This window comes from Camelus bactrianus, chromosome 4, assembly GCF_048773025.1.
Source record: "Camelus bactrianus isolate YW-2024 breed Bactrian camel chromosome 4, ASM4877302v1, whole genome shotgun sequence".
NCBI lineage: Eukaryota > Metazoa > Chordata > Mammalia > Artiodactyla > Camelidae > Camelus > Camelus bactrianus.
Window position 1 is genome coordinate 57,886,199 of NC_133542.1, and position 17,133 is coordinate 57,903,331.

Genomic DNA, 17,133 nt, shown 5'->3' on the forward strand with positions numbered 1-17,133 from the left:
TAAACCAGGCAAACAGTTAGGATATTTATAACTCAACAGTGCCCTCTAGTGTGCCTATAAAAATTAGCATGAGCCCAAGATTCAAAATAAATCTGATTAGAAAAAAGTCAACTAAAAGATATTAAGTTTATCCTTTTAAACAATCAAGGATTTGTCTTTGGGGGTGAGCCTGTTTTCTTTAGCAAGATTCATACATTACTTTTAACTAACAATAGGGTATTAAGAAAGATCAGATTCAGGTGGAAGGACATGCCATCAAAACACGTAAACACGTGGAAAGAGATAATCCAAAATATAAATTTTGAAAGAAAGAGGGAGAGAAGGAGAAGAAGGAGAGGGAGAAACAGACCATTATTGCCTCCAGAGCATTCCAACTAGACGGAATGGCAAGAACTTGGGCAATGATAATGCGGTGTTTTGTTTTGAGCCAATACTCAGCTTTGTTAGTTTCTCATGTGAGTTTTTGCTATCAGTGTTCTCCTTGCCCACCCGCTAGCATTGGTAACCTCTGGCCACCAGTGCAATTATTGATGCTTTGCACCAATGCCCTTGAAGTTGGAAATTAGTTTTCTCTGCTTAAATGATCACAGCTCTTTTCAGAAGTTTCTGATATCGGAGGGTTTGTAACATTTTTGGATCATGGAAAGAAGCAATGCTATGAAATCTGACAAGAAGGTATTCAGTTGAGCCAAAGGCAGCTGGCTAACAAGCCTAGGATGTCATGCTCAAAAGAATTCCCCCTGCTGGGCCCAACTGACGTCCCAAGATGGAGCGTCCACCATGCATGTCCACTTTCATTTCTTCCTTCTCTCCTTATCTCACCAAGAATTCATGTAGAGTTCTTAACCCTCTTTATTTGAATCCTACTGTCCTCAACACTCCCTTCACTATTTTGAAGAAATCTCCCTTGGCCGTTACTCTGTCTCAATGTCCTCAAAAATGTTATGCAAATAAAGCTTAATCATGTCCACTGTACGGAAAAACATCAATAGAACCTAAATTATTTAAGAGAAATCAAGTCCTGATGGAGTAAGAAAAACTCACATGGTTACACACTAGCTGTAAATTAATATCAAAATCCCACTGCATATATGTTCACTGTATATAATTCCCCTTAAATTGACTATTTAGCAGATTATGTGTGCTTCTTTTCCATTTTGGTGTTTTCAAAATGTATGATTTTTCAAAAGTACTCCTGTACTGCTTTGGAAATACCCTTTGATAAAGGCAATCACATTTGACTATTATATTCAACATTCCATTTTCTGAAACAGGGGTGAGGAAACAGATAAACAGACCTGTCTATCTTCATAGAATTAATTCTTCCTTGTGTGTATATGCTCTATATCAAAAAATCCCAAGGCATAATACTGAAAGACTTTGAGCAGTTCTCAGACCTACACAAAATTCTTATTAAAAGCATCTGCATATTTTGAGTAAATAAGACATTAAAAGCTGCTGTGTGTTCAGAACTATCTTTACTAAAAACATAAATGAGAATTAACACTTTGTTTCAATGAAGTAAAAAAGATGTGTGGCAAATCTAAACAGAAAGGACAAAGCTGAAAAAGAACACTGAATGTCATCCAAACTGCATCTGAACACTATGGCAAGACTGAGTACCAGAACAGTAGGGCAAAATTTGCTCCTTGACCAAAGGACAAAATGTAAGGACTCAGAGTGGGAGGGCATAGCTCAGTGGTAGTGCTTAGCAGGCGCAAGGTCCTAGGTTCAATCCTCAGCACCTCCATTAAAATAAGTAAATAAATCTAATTACCACCTCCAAAAAAAAAAAACAGAAAAAATTTTTTTAATGTTAATGATGCAAAAAAAAGGGAAAAGCAATGTGTACTCAGAGATGCACAAAGCAATACTAAAATTATGACATATCCTCCCAATGAATAACATGTAGCAACTAAAAATGATGGAGATCTATATTTATTCAATTGGGGAAAGGTTACATTACGTGAAAAGGCAAAAAATATTTATACGTGCAACATTTATATATCACTTATATATATCCTGTTCCTGAAAGAGGGATCTCAAATGGATAAACTTGCCTCCATCTTAAATCCTGCTCCTCTCTCCTTGATCAGGCACCCTCAAAATCTAACCCCACGTTTCTTCCAGCTCTTGCTGGTACATGCTAACTAAGTCCTATAGCTCCTTTGAGGTCATGTTCCTTTTTTGCCCTTCAGGCCCAGCACATCTCCTAGTGGGTAATAACTTAACCCTAGGCAGATCTGATGAGGATAAAGAAGAGAGGCTCTTACATCATCTTCAAGCAAGAAAGGCATTCTAGCCAAAGGAAACAAAAACCCTATGTCGAAGAGCCATCTGCACCCCCATGTTCATAGCAGTATTATTATAATAACCAAGAGACGGAAGCAACCAGTGTCCACTGACGGATGAATGGATAAAGAAGTTATGGTACAAAAGGAACATTCAAAGAATAAAAATAGCTCTTGGAAATTAAAAATATGATCAAAACCAGGAAAAACTCAACAAGAAACTTAGAAGACAAAGTTAAGAAATCCTATCTTCCAGAGGATAAAGCAAAAACATATAGAGAGATAAAAGATTGGAAAAGTTAAGAGTACCAATCCAGAAAAACAGACAAGAGAAAATAAAGGGAAGAAAATCATCAAAGTAATTTTTTTTAATGTCTTAGGACATGGGTTTTAATATTAAAACGTTCCAAGTAGTTCCAGCACAATGGGTGAAAGAAATCCATACAAAGGCAAAGGATCAAGAAATTTTTAAACATTCAGAATTTTACAGCCAGCCAAACCATCAAAAGAACAGATATTTTCAGACAAAATATCAAAAAAATTAACATGCATGCACCTTTTTCTGGGAAGCTACTGAAGGATGGTCAAAAAAACAAGGTAGTAAACCAAGAAGGAGGAAGACATCAAAGCAGAAGTCAGGGAACACAACCCAACTCAGAGGCAAAAGCAACCCTCGGGCTAATTATAAAGAGAGATCCCAAGATCATAGCTCTTTACCAAGTCTAGAGAGCAGCCAGCAAAGACTGCAGCAAGTTAAAAACATCTGGGGAAAGACTTCTTCAAAGATGAAATTAATACAATAACGTATGTGAATATAGAGAAGATATACACCCTTTGGCTGGTGTTTGGGTTTGAGTTAATAAAAGTAACATTAAAAAAAACTAAGCATAAAAAAGGTAAGTACGTTGTAGATACTGATAGGCATATGCAGAATAGATAAACAAGATTATACTGTATAGCACCGAGAAATATATACAAGATCTTGTGATAGCTCACAGCAAAAAAAAAAAATGTGGCAATGAATATATGTATGTTCATGTATAACTGAAAAATTGTGCTCTACACTGGAATTTGACACAACATTGTAAAATGACCATAACTCAATAAAAAAATGTAAAAAAAAAAAAGGCAAGTACTAACTCTAGGGAACACAAATTCTTGTGCAAAAAAGGAAAAGTAATTCTAATATATGACAGTAAGTGCCCAATACATTAGAAGAAAATATACAATATTATGCAGGGAGCTTAAAAAAAAATAGCAGATCTTTATGTATTGCCATGATGCTATTTCCAAGACACAATATTAATTTTTAAAAGCAAATTATAGAGCAGTGCAAGCAGTATAACCTTTAAGTAAAACCATATACACAAAGTTATCCTAAATATTTCTACAATACTTCTACATCATATGCTAATAGTAGTGTTATTCAAAATGTGGTTTGCAGACTACCAGTATTAGCACCATCTGCGATCTCACTAGAAAAGCATATTTTTACTTCCCATCCCAAACCTACTGAACCAGAAGTTCTGCGTTGGGGCTATGGAATCAAGCCACTCGCTCTCCAGGTGATCCCCAAGCACAGTAAAGTTCAAGGACTATCATAATATTGAAGTTCTGATTAGAGGATAAAGTTCAAGGACTATCACAATATTGAAGTTCTGATTAGAGGACTTCACTCTAGGGTTGGGGACGGGGACCCATGTGAATGTATTCAAAGAATTCTGCTAGAGCATTTGGCTTTAATGGTTTTTACAAGAATGTATTTCTTCACTGACGGTGCAATTTAAAAATACGATGGAAGGTAAAATAATTTTTTCAAAGATAAATGTGCTTAGGAACTATTTGCATAAAATATGACCCAGCCCTTGTTTATCGGTGTCTCTTTTGGGCTGGAATGCTGTTTTCCAGATGCAAATTCCACCCACCCAGTGCTAACCTTTGCCTGTGGCTGAAAAACAACAAACGCTGGAAGGAAAATTGAAAAGAATTTTAAAGAGCTACTTAAGTTCTTCTCCCTGAAGCACAGCTGGTAGGCAACCTGACACTGGAAGTAGCCTTCCCTGGAACAGGACTGCGCGGAATAATTGCTAAAGTAGGTGGGACATTCCATCCAAAATTAACAGACATCATGGATATAGCTCTTGCCCACATGAACTAGCCCTTGATTCGTTCTGGGCTGTATGCTACTATTAATACAGTAGTCCAAAGATCTTTCTTCCCTTACGATGGGTCAAGAGGATAAAGATACAGGCAGACCTCAGAGATATTGTGGGTCAGGTTCCAGGCCCCAGCAATAAAGCTAATGTTGCAATAAAGCCAGTCATGTGAATTTTTTTGTTTCCCAGTGGATAAAAAAGTTATGTGTGTATACTATAGTCTATGAAGTTTGCAATAGCATTATGTCTAAAAAAAAAAAAAGGATGGACCTGCGGAAAGAGCATGTTGCCTGCCATTCCAGCAAACAATGAATGGTGCCTGCCGTCAAGCAAGCCCTCAGCCACTGCAGACACCCTCCATCACCCAACCCACCCTGGTGCACCCTGAGGGAATTCAGGATGCAGAAAACCAGGAAAGAGTCTGTGCTCTGGATAGTGGCCCTAGATACATTAAGATGCATATCTAAGGAATAATTTCAGTGAGCCCAGACTCTTGCATTTTCCAATTTCCAAAAGCAGTAAAATCACTTAACTTGAGGTGTCTGGTTTTTTGTGATTAGCAGTAATCTTTTGATGTTTGACTACATTTTTTTTTCTCCAGCAAAAACTCCTGTATATCCTGGGTCCTCTCTTACCTTATCAGAGCAGTTCCTCAGAGCTACCTGAGAGGCTATCCCCGGGGCTGTTAATCCTCTGGTAAGATCTTCTAATAAAACTTAACTCACAACTTTTAGGTTGTGCATTTTTCTTCAGTTGACATACCTTAATTTAAAAACACTTAATTACTAAAAATTGCTAACCATCCTCTGAGCCTTCAGGGAGTCATCATCTTTTTGCCAGCAGAGAATCTTGCCTTGACGTTGATGGTTGCCGACTGGTCAGAGTGGTGATCGCTCAACGCTGGGGTGGCTGCAGCAATTTCTTAAAATAAACAATGATCAATTTTGCCGTATTGACTGACTTTTTCTTTCACAAACAACTTCTCTGTCACATGCAGTGCTTGTTTGATAGCATTTTACCCAGAGTAAAACTTCCTTCAAAACTGGAACCAATCCTCTCAAACTCTGCCACTGCTTTATCAACTAAGTTTATGGAATATTCTAAATATTTTGTTGTCATTTTAACAGTCTTTACAGCATCTTCACCAGGAGTAGATTCCATCTCAAGAAACCACTTTCTCTGCTCATCCATAAGAAGCAGCTCCTCATCCGTCACTTTTATCACGAGACTGCAGCCATTCGGTCACATCTTCAGGCTCCACTTCTCATTCTAGTTCATTTGCTATTTCCACCACACCTGCAGTCTTGATCTTCTCAAAGTCATCCGAGGGTTGAAATCTACTTCTTCCAAACTCCTGTTCATGCTGTTATTTTGACCTCTTCCCATGAATCATGAATGTTCTTAATGGCATTGAGAATAGTGAATCCCTTCCAGAAGGCTTTCAACTGATTCTGCCCACATCCATCAGAGGAATCACTACGTATGGCAGTTATAGCCATACGAGATGTATTTCTTACATAATAAAACTTGAAAGTCGAAATTATTTTTTGATCAGTGGGCTGCAGAATGGATGCTGTGTTAGCAGCATGAAAACAACATGAATCTCATTGTGCATCTCCATCAGAGCTCTTGGGTGATCAGGTGCATTGTCAATTAGCATTGTCAATTTTGAAAGGAATCTTTTTTTTGGAGCAGTAGTTCTCAACATTGGGCTTCAAATATTCAGTAACCCATGTTGTAAATACATGTGCTGTCCTCCAGGCTTTGCTGTTCCATTTATAGAGCACAGGCAGAGTAGATTTAGCACAATTCTTAAGGGCCCTAGGATTTTCAAGATGGTCAATGAGCATTGGTTTCAACTTTAAGTCACCAGCTGCATTAGCCCCTAACAAGAGTTAGCCTGTGCTTTGAAGCTTTGAAACCAGGTATTGACTTCTCCTCTCTAGCTATGAAAATCGTAGATGGTATCTTCTTGCAAGAGAAGGTTGTTTTACCCACACTGAAAATCTGTTGTCTAGTGAAGTCACCTTCATTCATTACCTTGGCTACATCTTCCGGATAACTTACTGCAGCTTCTACATGAGCACTTGCTGCTCCACTCTGCACTTTGATGTTACAGACACGGCGTCTTTCCTTAAACCGCAGGTACCAACCTCTGCTAGCTTTCCAACTTTTCTTCTGCAGCTTCCTCACCTCTCTCAGCCTTCACAGAATTGAAGAGAGTTAGGGCCTGGCTCTGGATTAGGCTTGGGTGAAAGGAATGTTGTGGCTGGTTTGATCATCTGTCTAGAACACTTAAACTTCCTCCATTTCAGCAACAAGACTGTTTCGCTTTCTTATCACTCATGTGTTGACCGTGGCAGCACTTTTCACTTCCTTCAAGAATGTTTCCTTTACATTCACAACTTGGCTCACTGTTTGGCACAAGGGGCACTGCTTTCAGCCTGTGTTGGCTTTTGGCATGACTTCCTCAGGAAGCTTGATCGCTTCTAGCTTTCGATTTAAAGTGAGAGATATTCGAAAAAAAATTTATGGTTACCGAGGGAGGAAAATGGGGGTGGGAAGGAATAAATTGGGAGTTCGAGATTTGCAGATACTAATATATATAAAATAAATAAACAAGTTCATACTGTATAGCACAGGGAACTATATTCAGTATCCTGTAGTAACTTACGGTGAAAAAGAATATGAAAATGAATATATGTATGTTCATGTGTGACTGAAACATTGTGCTGTACAACAGAAATTGACACAACATTGTAAACTGACTATAATTCAATAAATATATATATAAAAAGCTAAATAAATAGAGATATTCAAGTCTTCCTTTCACTTAACACTTAGAGGCCACTATAGGGTTATTAATTGGCCTAATTTCAATATTGTTGTGTCTCAGGGAATAGGGAGGCCCCAGAAGAGAGGAAAAGAAGGGAGAATGGTGGCTGGTGGAGCAGTCAGACCACACACAACATTTATGGGTTAATTTCACCATCTTTTAGCAGCGCAGTTCATGGTGCCTCAAAACAATTACAACAGTAATATCAAAGATCAGAGATTACCAGAACAAACATAATAATACCGAAAAAGTTTGAAATAATTATGATAATTACCAAGTTGTGACACAGAGACATGAAGTGAGCAAATGCTGTCGGAAAAAAAAAATGCCGTCCATAGACTCGTTCAACACAGGATTGCCACAAACCATTCGTTTGCGAAAAACACACACTATCTGCAAAGTGCAATAGAGCGAAACAATAAAGCGAGGTATGCCTGGAGAGGGAAATGTTCTGGAGGTTAATCTGGAGGCACACTGGAGGTAGGGAAATAGAAGATGAGGGAAGAATCACACTGGGAAAGTCCTTCCTTGCTCAGCGAGCAGGAAAGGAATGCATGCACCCCACTACCCAGTCCTTCTCACCCCAGGCGGGCCACCACCCCTCTGAAAAGAGCTTCCCACGGCCCCTTGGGAGGGGCAGCTGCTTGACTTAGCTCTCAGAACAGGACTAGAGCACGCCCTTGTTGACGAAATTTACCCAACCAAGACAGTCAATAGCGCCTGTCTCTCTCTGCGGCCCCTCGGTTCTTCATCGTGACACTATTCCCACTACACCAGGACGTGTCTCAGACTAGCTCTCGCTGCCCTGAGGGAGCTGTGTTTCACTGGGCTTCATTACAGTTTAGCACCCACGTGGCTCCGCTGCCCTGGGGGTGCACACAGGTTAAATAAGGCACCGTGGGACTCAGCCCCGTGGGTGGGCAACAGGTTCGCAGTGAACTTGGGAAAATCCAACAGAGGCTTATTAGTACGAGAACTTTTCTCCTCAGAAAGTTTCCTAAGGGGAATCTGAAGTGTCTTCAATGTGAAATGGTTTTGAGCAACATTGAAATATTGACAGACGGGGTGGTTCAAAGTGCTCGTAAAATGCCCAAGGAACAGTATTACAGTGTTATTGCAAATACTACAAAGGTCACGCTCTCATGCCATAATGATGGGTACTGGGCACTATACATTTGTACAAACCCATAAAATATACAATCCCAAGTGTGAACGGCTTTTGGGTGACTATGATGTATCAGTGTAGGGTCATCAACAAACGTACCGCTCTGGTGGGAATGCTGATGATGGTGGAGGCTATGGCGGCAGGAAGAGGGATTATGCAGGAAATCGCTGTACCTTCCCCTAAATTGTGCTGTAAACCTAAAACTACTCTACAAAAATAAAGTCTTAATGAAAAAAAAAAAGCACCAAGGTACCCATATTAAAGAATTTACAACTAAATCGAGGACATCATAAAAGAGAACATAAAATAAAATCAAATAATTATAATAGGCACAAGACTTGAATAGACATTTCTGTAAAGAAGATACACCAATGTCCAAACAGTATATAAAAATAGGTTCAATATCACTAATCATTAGAGAAACTCAAATCAAAACCACAATGAGCTATCACCTCACATCCATTAGGATGGTTAATACAAGAAAAACAAAAACAAAAAACACAAAATACAAGCGTTGGCGAGTATGTGGAGAAATCAAACCCTTGTGCATTGTTGGTAGGAATGTCAAATGGTGCACCTGCTATGGAAAATAGTAGGTTCCTCAAAAATTAAAAATACAACTACTACAGGACCCAGTAATCTCACTTGTGCACATATATCCAAAAGAACTGAAAGCAGGATCTCAGAGAGCTATCGGCACAACCATGTTCACCGCAGCATTATTCACAATAGCCAAGAGGTGGTGGCAACCCAAATGTCCATCAATGGATAAATGGATAAAGAAAATGTGGCATATACATACAGTGGAATATTATTCAGCGTTATTTAAAAAAAAAAAAGAAATTCTCTCACACGCTACAACATGGATGAGACTTGAGGACATGGGATTATCTGAAATAAGCCAGTCACAAAAATACACATACTGTCTGATTCCACTTCTACGAGGCATCTAGTCAAACTCATAGAAACAGGAAGTAGAATCAAGGTTGTCAGGGGCTAGGAGGAAGAGAGATGGGGGAGCTGTTCAATGTGTGTAGAGTCTCAGTTTTGCAGGATGAAAAAGTTCTGGAGATGAGCTGCACAACAGTGTGACTATTCTTAACATTATGGTACTATACACTTAAAAATGGTTAATATGGTAAATTTTATGTATGTGTTTTTTTAACCACAATTAAATGTTTAGTTAAAAATTAGTAATAATATTAAGTCTTTCAATCCATGAATGTGGAACATTTTTACATTTATTTAGGTCTTCTTTATTTCCTTTCAACAATTTTACAGTTTTTAGTGTATGAGTCTTGCAACCCTTAAATCAAATTTATTCCCAAGTGTTTTATTCTTCTTGATGCTATCATAAATGAAATAGAGCCAATGTGGGGGTGCGCCAGTTGTCGATAATATCCACTGCAAATATTACTGCAAAGCGAGGAAATAACCACGGAATGCTTTCAGAGTCTCCATGTATGAACTTTGCAGTGAATCTCAATTAATCACCTGAGATCCATAAACAGACTCACTGACATACATTACAGCGTCATTCGGGGTCTTTAGGAATTGGAGTAAGTTCTGCAGAAATGTCCAAGAATCCAAAAGTGTTTCCACTTCTCAGTACAGTGATTTTTGAAATCAAGGTGTGATAGGAAAAATAATGGTCCCAACGATGTCTACATCCAATTAGCATGCAGAACCAGTACATAGGCAATGTGGCAAAGGAGAATAAGATTGCAGATGGAATTAAGGCTGTAATTAGCTAAACTTAAAATAAAGAGATTATCTGTTTTGGCCCAATGTAATCACAAATGTCCTTCAAAGTGGAAGAAGGAGACAGAAGAGAGAGTTAGGTGTGATGACATAAGCAGGGTCATGGTGATGCAACATGAGAAAGACTCCACTCAACTTCGCTGCCTCTTGAGACGGAGGAAGTGGTCACGCGTTAGTTCGCTCAGGCTGCCGCAACACAATGCCACAGACTGGGTGGCGTAAACAACAGAAATGTATTTTCTCACAGTTCTGGCGGCTGGAAGTCTCTGCTTCAGGTACTAAATGGTAAGAGGACAGAGAGAGGGAAAAAAAAAAAAACAATGGGGACTCTTTCCAAGTCAGGAAGAAGGGTTCCCTTTCCTAAGGATTTTAGGTGTCTGCCCAGCCACTACCCATCATCTGCTACTGTCAACACCGTGTTGCCTGGGAGTTTGGGCAAGAGATAATTTCTTTAAAAATCAGCAATTTTCCTTCACTCTCCATTTCTCCTTTTCAGACCATAAAAAGGGAGTGTCTCTTGGAGCTCTTTCTGTCTGTCTTTCTGTCTGAACCCAGTGTGTAGGTTTGGGTTTCAGGTTGCCCTTGAGTCTAAGCCAAAAAATACCGGAGGGGGGAAAGAAAAAATACACACCATGAGTTTGCTGGTATCTTGCACTCTAGTTTCTTTCCCGTGTCTGTTTGCTGCCGTTTATTTTTCAGAGACATCACGTAACTATTCCCTGTCTTCTGTCTAGAGCTTTCAATTGTGTTCAGTGGGAGAAACAGAATGGAGTGTGCTTACTACACCTTGACCAAAACTGGAACCTGTCTTCTGGCTTTTGCCTGCTCCCTGCTTTAGAGCTTGCTCCTTTTCAATGCCCCTTTGTTGCCTTCTCCTATTTGATGGGCTTTAAATATTAGTGTTCTTCTAAGTTCACTTAGGCAATCTTCTCACTCGACACTCTTTCCCTAGTTAATGTTAACCATGTTCATTACTTAAATTATTCCATGTATGCAAATATGTCACAAGTTTATATCACCAGGCTGATCTTCCTCATTAATTTCAAATGAATATCTCCAACTGACTCCTTGATGTCTCTTATATATCCCAAAATCATGGCGAATTACAACACATGGTTTACCCTTCAAGCCTCAAACTTGGTCTTCCTCCAGTATTTGCTAAGTCAGTTACTGACATATCAGCCTCGTTTGACACTTAGAAGTCACCTTTGACCTCCTCATCTCTCTCACCACAAGAACTGCCAACTACCTAACTGAATAGCCATCAAAAGTTTATTACATGCATATCTGTATTCAACAGATGTTCACTGAGTACTTGGTCCTTCACAAGAAGTATGCACTGGATGTCTTCCTTGTGCCAGACCTTGTGCTAAGGACTGGTACACAGTGGTACATGAAGCTGATACGGTCCTGGACCCAGTGAACCTACAGACCAGTGAGAGAGATATTAAACCAGTAAACCCACAAGTTATTATCAAATTTCAAACTGTGATAAATGCTTTTAATAAAAGAAGAAACAGAACACAATACTTTCATGGAATTTGGGGTCCCCAGAGCAAAGGATGTAAATGGTGGGCAATCAGATTATGAAAAGTCCTTGCATGTCATCTTAAGGACCTCAAGCTGTAGGAGAATAAAAAGCCACTAAGGGATTTAAATGGGGAAGTGACATGATTCACTTTTTCTAAAGCATGAATCTGGTCATGTGATCATTCATTCAGGAATTGACTCTGTCAGAGGTGGTTTCACCTTCTCTGTCAAATATATTCCTCTTTTTAATAACATCTGACAAAGATCCCTTACCTGAGACTCTACAAAAGTAATGATTGTAATTAGTACTGGTTGAGATGGAATCTAACCCAAATGATGGAATGCACCATTTGCCAATAATTAACTTTAGTACTGCCTGTAATACGCGAAATGCATTTATATTTATATTCGCTTGCTGTTTTTCACAGCAATTTTTTGTGACATATGGCTGTAACTACGGTAACTCCTAGTCTCTTAATCCAAGAACTGCTAGGGAGAAATCTGCCCGGCTTCCATCCCAGGTCATTTTCTGACATCAGGGTCCTCCATAACCTGTCTCGGTGACCCATGTCAATTTGCTCAGTTCCTGTGTCAAAGCTGATACACTAATTACTGAGGGTGTTCAGTCTCTGTGTCTTCAAATTCTCACGGTTCACTCTTTGAAGCAAAGATTTCAGCTATTTCTAAAACTCCAGTTAGTCCTGTTTATATTTGGTACCACACATATTAGAGCCAATTCCAGGAGCCAATTCATTCTACTCTAATATAAAATCCAGCTGTACTTCTCTAATAAAAGCCTACCATAAAATGTCACTTCAAAGTGACTTTGAGATTGCCAGGAAATGAATATGATAGTTGGGTTGAAAAGGTTGCGGTATCTCAGAGAAATAATTACTGCTAGATGAAAGCTTCCTGGTCAGCAATCCCTTACTATCTTAAAACCATCCACTCAGGGCTTGTTTCCATCCCTCACCATCATACGTCTCTTGGCCACAACATCTGGCACCAAATTCGTCCCCTTGTTCCATCACCAGAATTTTGCCACATGATTATTTCAAGTGTCTCTCTACGTGGGCTACACGTCCAGGAATGTGCAACAGAAGCCCTAGGTCTAAGGGAAAGGTCTTCGGGTTAAACAACCCTGAACTCAATGTCTAACACTAAAAGTTTTTTAGGTCTTTCTTATTTTGAAATGTATCAAGTGCGTCAACCTTCCTCCACTCAAACCCTCTCCCCTTCGCAACTCTAGACGTGGAGGTAGACAAGCCAGAATGTGCACATGGAAGCAGAAAAGAAACAGGAGGGATAAAAAGGAAAAGGAGAAAGGGAGAAATAAATGCTAATCCTATTTTCTTTGGGAATGACAGATTTTCACTGGAAATAATGTCTCAAAGTATGGTCATCTCATGACCTATATCAGAAAGTCTTGGGGATCTATTATGAATGCAGATTATCAGGACCCTACCCTGCTACTGAATCAGAGTATCTGAGAGGAGGGGCCCCGAATCTACATTTTTAAGAAGCCATATTTTCATACAAATAAAAGATTTAAAACTATTCATCTATGTATTATCTCTATAATTTCTGGATATTTATAAAGCAATATATACCTCACTGCACATGCTGTTTCTTCTTAATTTTCCCAAGTGGTACTTATTTCTCAAATAAAGCAATTTGTTGAAAGCTCATAAATTTATTAGTTTACTGAATGACTGCTGTAAACATAAAAGGTACAAAATAATAGGAATCCATGCCCTTGTGAAGTCAATCATCCAATGAAGAAAAAAGACAGACAGGAATGAAAAAAGACCCAATCAGTGTATGGGTGGTATGCTGGCATAGAAACGGATACAATGTGTACAAGGATCTAGGTGCTTAGAAAGCAAGGTTGGCAAGTGAGAAAATTAAGTGGGCATTGGCTGCCTTACTCGGAAAGTCAAGAGTTCTAATGAGGTTTGAATGAGGAAGGGTAATTAGGAAGCCACACAGTGTGCAGCACAAGCTCTGGCGAACAAGTCCAACGGACTGAGGGTCACAGTTCTGGTTCTCCAACTGTTTGATGCTGAGTAAGCCTTTTAATTGCTCATCAATTCTGTCTTCTCGCTTGCGTAACCAAGGCCAATCTCTATTGTTTCTTTGTTCCTTTATGTTCCCATCTCATTCTGGAAAGGATTTAAGGCAGAGAAAGACAGACAAGTTCCCTCCTGGCATCAACATTCACTGACTCTAAATTTATCCAAGTTTCCTTCTGGAGCAAACGTGTGATGACTCTAAAGCCCAACACTTCTTACAATTATAAAACAGAAAAGACAGAAATTACCGCTAAATGCAAACTGGAACCTCCTACCATCCACAGGCAATCATTCTGTGTACCCCGCTTTATCACAACTGTAAAATTACAGAGCTAAGGTTCAAGTCAGTGTTCTAAGGGTGAGGACATCGTTGTGAATTTCCTGATAAAACCACAGGTACCCAGTCAGAGACTTTCCTGTGTTTAACACACAGATATTTTGCCCAGTACTTTTTTCACGGCATCTTTGACTTCCTTGTTCCTTAAACTGTAAATTATGGGGTTCAGCATAGGGGTAAGCACTCCATAAAGCAACGAGATGATTTTATCTATTTCTTGGGAGCCTGATGAAGAAGGCTTAAGGTACATGGAGAGGGCAGCCCCGTAATACAAGCTCACCACAGTCAAGTGGGCGCCACAGGTAGAAAAGGCTTTGTTTCTTCCCTCTGCTGAGCTGATTCTCAGAATAGTGGAAAGGATGAAGATGTAGGAGATGCAAAAGAAGAGCATGGGGATGGGCAGAAGGAGCACGCTGACCACCAGCACGATTGTGTCCATGAGCAGTGAACTTGTGCAAGCCAACTTCAGCACTGCCAGAATTTCACACGTGAAGTGATCGATGAGATTCCTGCAGAGGGGTGTCCGCAGGGCGAGGCCAGTTTCCAGCAGGGCCGTCAGAGAGCCCGTCACCCAGGAGACGGTGGCCATCTGCACACAGACCTGCCTGTTCATGACGATGGGGTACCTCAGCGGGTTGCAGATGGCCACGTAACGGTCATACGCCATCACAGCCAGGAGCACGCACTCCGTGGAACCCATGGCAAGGGACAGGTACATCTGCACCGCACACCCAGAAAAGACAATGGTTTTCTGGGATGACAGCAAGTTCACCAGCAAAGTGGGGATAGACGCAGATGTGTAGCAAATATCCATGAAAGAGAGATTTCCAAGGAACAAGTACATGGGAGTTTGAAGGCGTGAATCTAGGACAGTGATTAAAATAAGAGTGCTGTTGCCTACGAGGGTTATCAGATACATTACAAGGCTGAGGACAAAGAGAACGATCTCTAACTCTGGGTATTGAGAAAAACCCTCCAGGAAAAAAAAGCTCCAGATGGTGAGGTTTCCCCTTTGCATTTCCTTCCTTCTGTTTGTTTCATTCCAGGACACAAAGAGATGGACAAAGTATAATGCTCATTGAGTTAGGAAAACACTTCTAAACTTATTTTCACTATTATGAACATAATTTTACCACAAGAAATCACAGGATAGTATGTCTATCGACCTAAGTGTGGGGTGGGGCAGGGGGAGGGGAACGGGTTTGATCTACATAAAAAGTTGATTCTTTCGTGACAAAATTTAGAAAAGAGTGAATCTGAAAGCAAAAATAAACAAATTTAATGTGTGAATCTCTGCTCATAATCCTCTGCTTGGCAGGCAGCAGGTTTTCAGTAAAGATTTGGAAGTACTGAGTGATGAAAAATATGAAAGAACACTGAATAAATCATTGAGCACAAATTAGAAAAGTAAGTCAGGTAAATGAGGACAAGAAAGTACATTTGTAAAACAGAAACCAATAATGATCTGCACTGGAAGAAGAGGAGGCAAGTTCAAAGAAAGAAATAAATGAATTTTAAACTAACACCTATGGAGTTCTGGGTCTATATGAACTCTGTCTTTCCCAGCTAACAGCTCAGAGGTCCAAACACTAGTTTCAAAAATGAGGACACTGTTTGAAGCATTGTAGATACCCATCCTGATTACATTTAAGAGCCAGGTTACAAGTCACCCAAAATAACCTGCTTCATTTAAACACTATGACATCCATTGTACAGTTTCATTCATTATTGGGACCCACACCTTTGTAAATACGTGAACAGTTCTAAAAATTATACCCAGGCAATACTCTCATTATACATTAAGACCTATGAAGATCCAGGAAATGCAGAAATTAAACTTCCTTTAAAAATTATTTTTAGGGTGGGAAGGGACAGACTGAGAGTTTGAAACTTGTAGATACTGACAGGCATATGCAGAATAGATAAACAAGATTATACTGTATAGCACAGGGAAATATATACAAGATCTTGTGGTAGCTCACAGTGAAAAAGAATGTGACAATGAATATATTTATGCTCATGTAAAACTGAAAAATTGTGCTCTACACTGGAAATTGGCACAACATTGTAAACTGACTATAACTCAATAAAAAAAATTATCTTTAAATCTCTTTGCAACCATTTAGAGGGTGTTATGCTTAGTGAAATAAGTCAGACAAAGACAAATATCGTATGATACCACTTATATGTGGAGAATAAAAACTCAAACTAGTGAATATAACAAAGTAAGATTATAAATCATCTAATTATATACAAGACACTTAAGGTTTTATTTATTTCTTTTTTTACATTTCACATTATTAACCCCCAAAAAAGTTACAAAAACTTACCTTGCTTATGCACTGACACTGTTCTTTCTTAGCATCAATCTTTTTCCTTTCCCCACTAGCTCTTTCCTTTATCTTTTCAAATATGCTTGTTCTTAAAAACTCCTCTCATTGTCATGCTGCACAAAGCAAACTGCCATCCTATTTTTTTGCTCTTTCTTTCGTAGGTAAACTCCTCAGTTATACAGTTTATCTTAACAGTTTATCAGTCTCCATTTTCTTATCACCAATGTCCTTTTCCCAATGTCTCAACTTCAGTCAATATTATCATTTGCCTCCCAGTTCTCCATATTTAAAAAGCTGGCACAGATGGTGCTGGTGAAAATGATAAGGCTGTGGGCAGCAGCTTATGCCACGCCCCTCCAACAGCGGTGTGATATTTTTCAAATACTTTTCATGATATGACATTACTATCTCTGGCTTCTCCCCCACTGTATCTCATATCTAGCCTATTAGCCAATCCTTTCATTTTTTTTTTTTTTCTGTTTTAGTCACCAGTCCCCAAGCAGCTTACACTGTAGGACCAAACGTTATGAGTAATGCTGAGTACTCCCTGAGTACTCCCTGGCGTACCTCTCAGTCCTACTCCTCTCTGTGGTACTCGAGTGCACAGAGCTTTCGCTTTTCTTCCGAGAGCTCCATCTTTCCTGCATCACAG

The 17,133-nt window shown here is 39.4% G+C and overlaps 1 protein-coding gene across 1 annotated transcript; it reads right to left on the minus strand.

Annotated features, from left to right (window-relative positions):
* Positions 1-11,532: 11,532 nt before the first annotated feature.
* On the minus strand, positions 11,533-15,166 carry OR2K2 (olfactory receptor family 2 subfamily K member 2). The gene is made up of 3 exons (XM_010970106.3): positions 14,243-15,166; positions 14,087-14,143; positions 11,533-11,634 (listed from the first exon to the last, which is right to left on the minus strand). Exons 1-3 carry the CDS (start codon positions 15,164-15,166, stop codon positions 11,533-11,535), a joined length of 1,083 nt encoding a protein of 360 aa, XP_010968408.3.
* Positions 15,167-17,133: the final 1,967 nt, after the last annotated feature.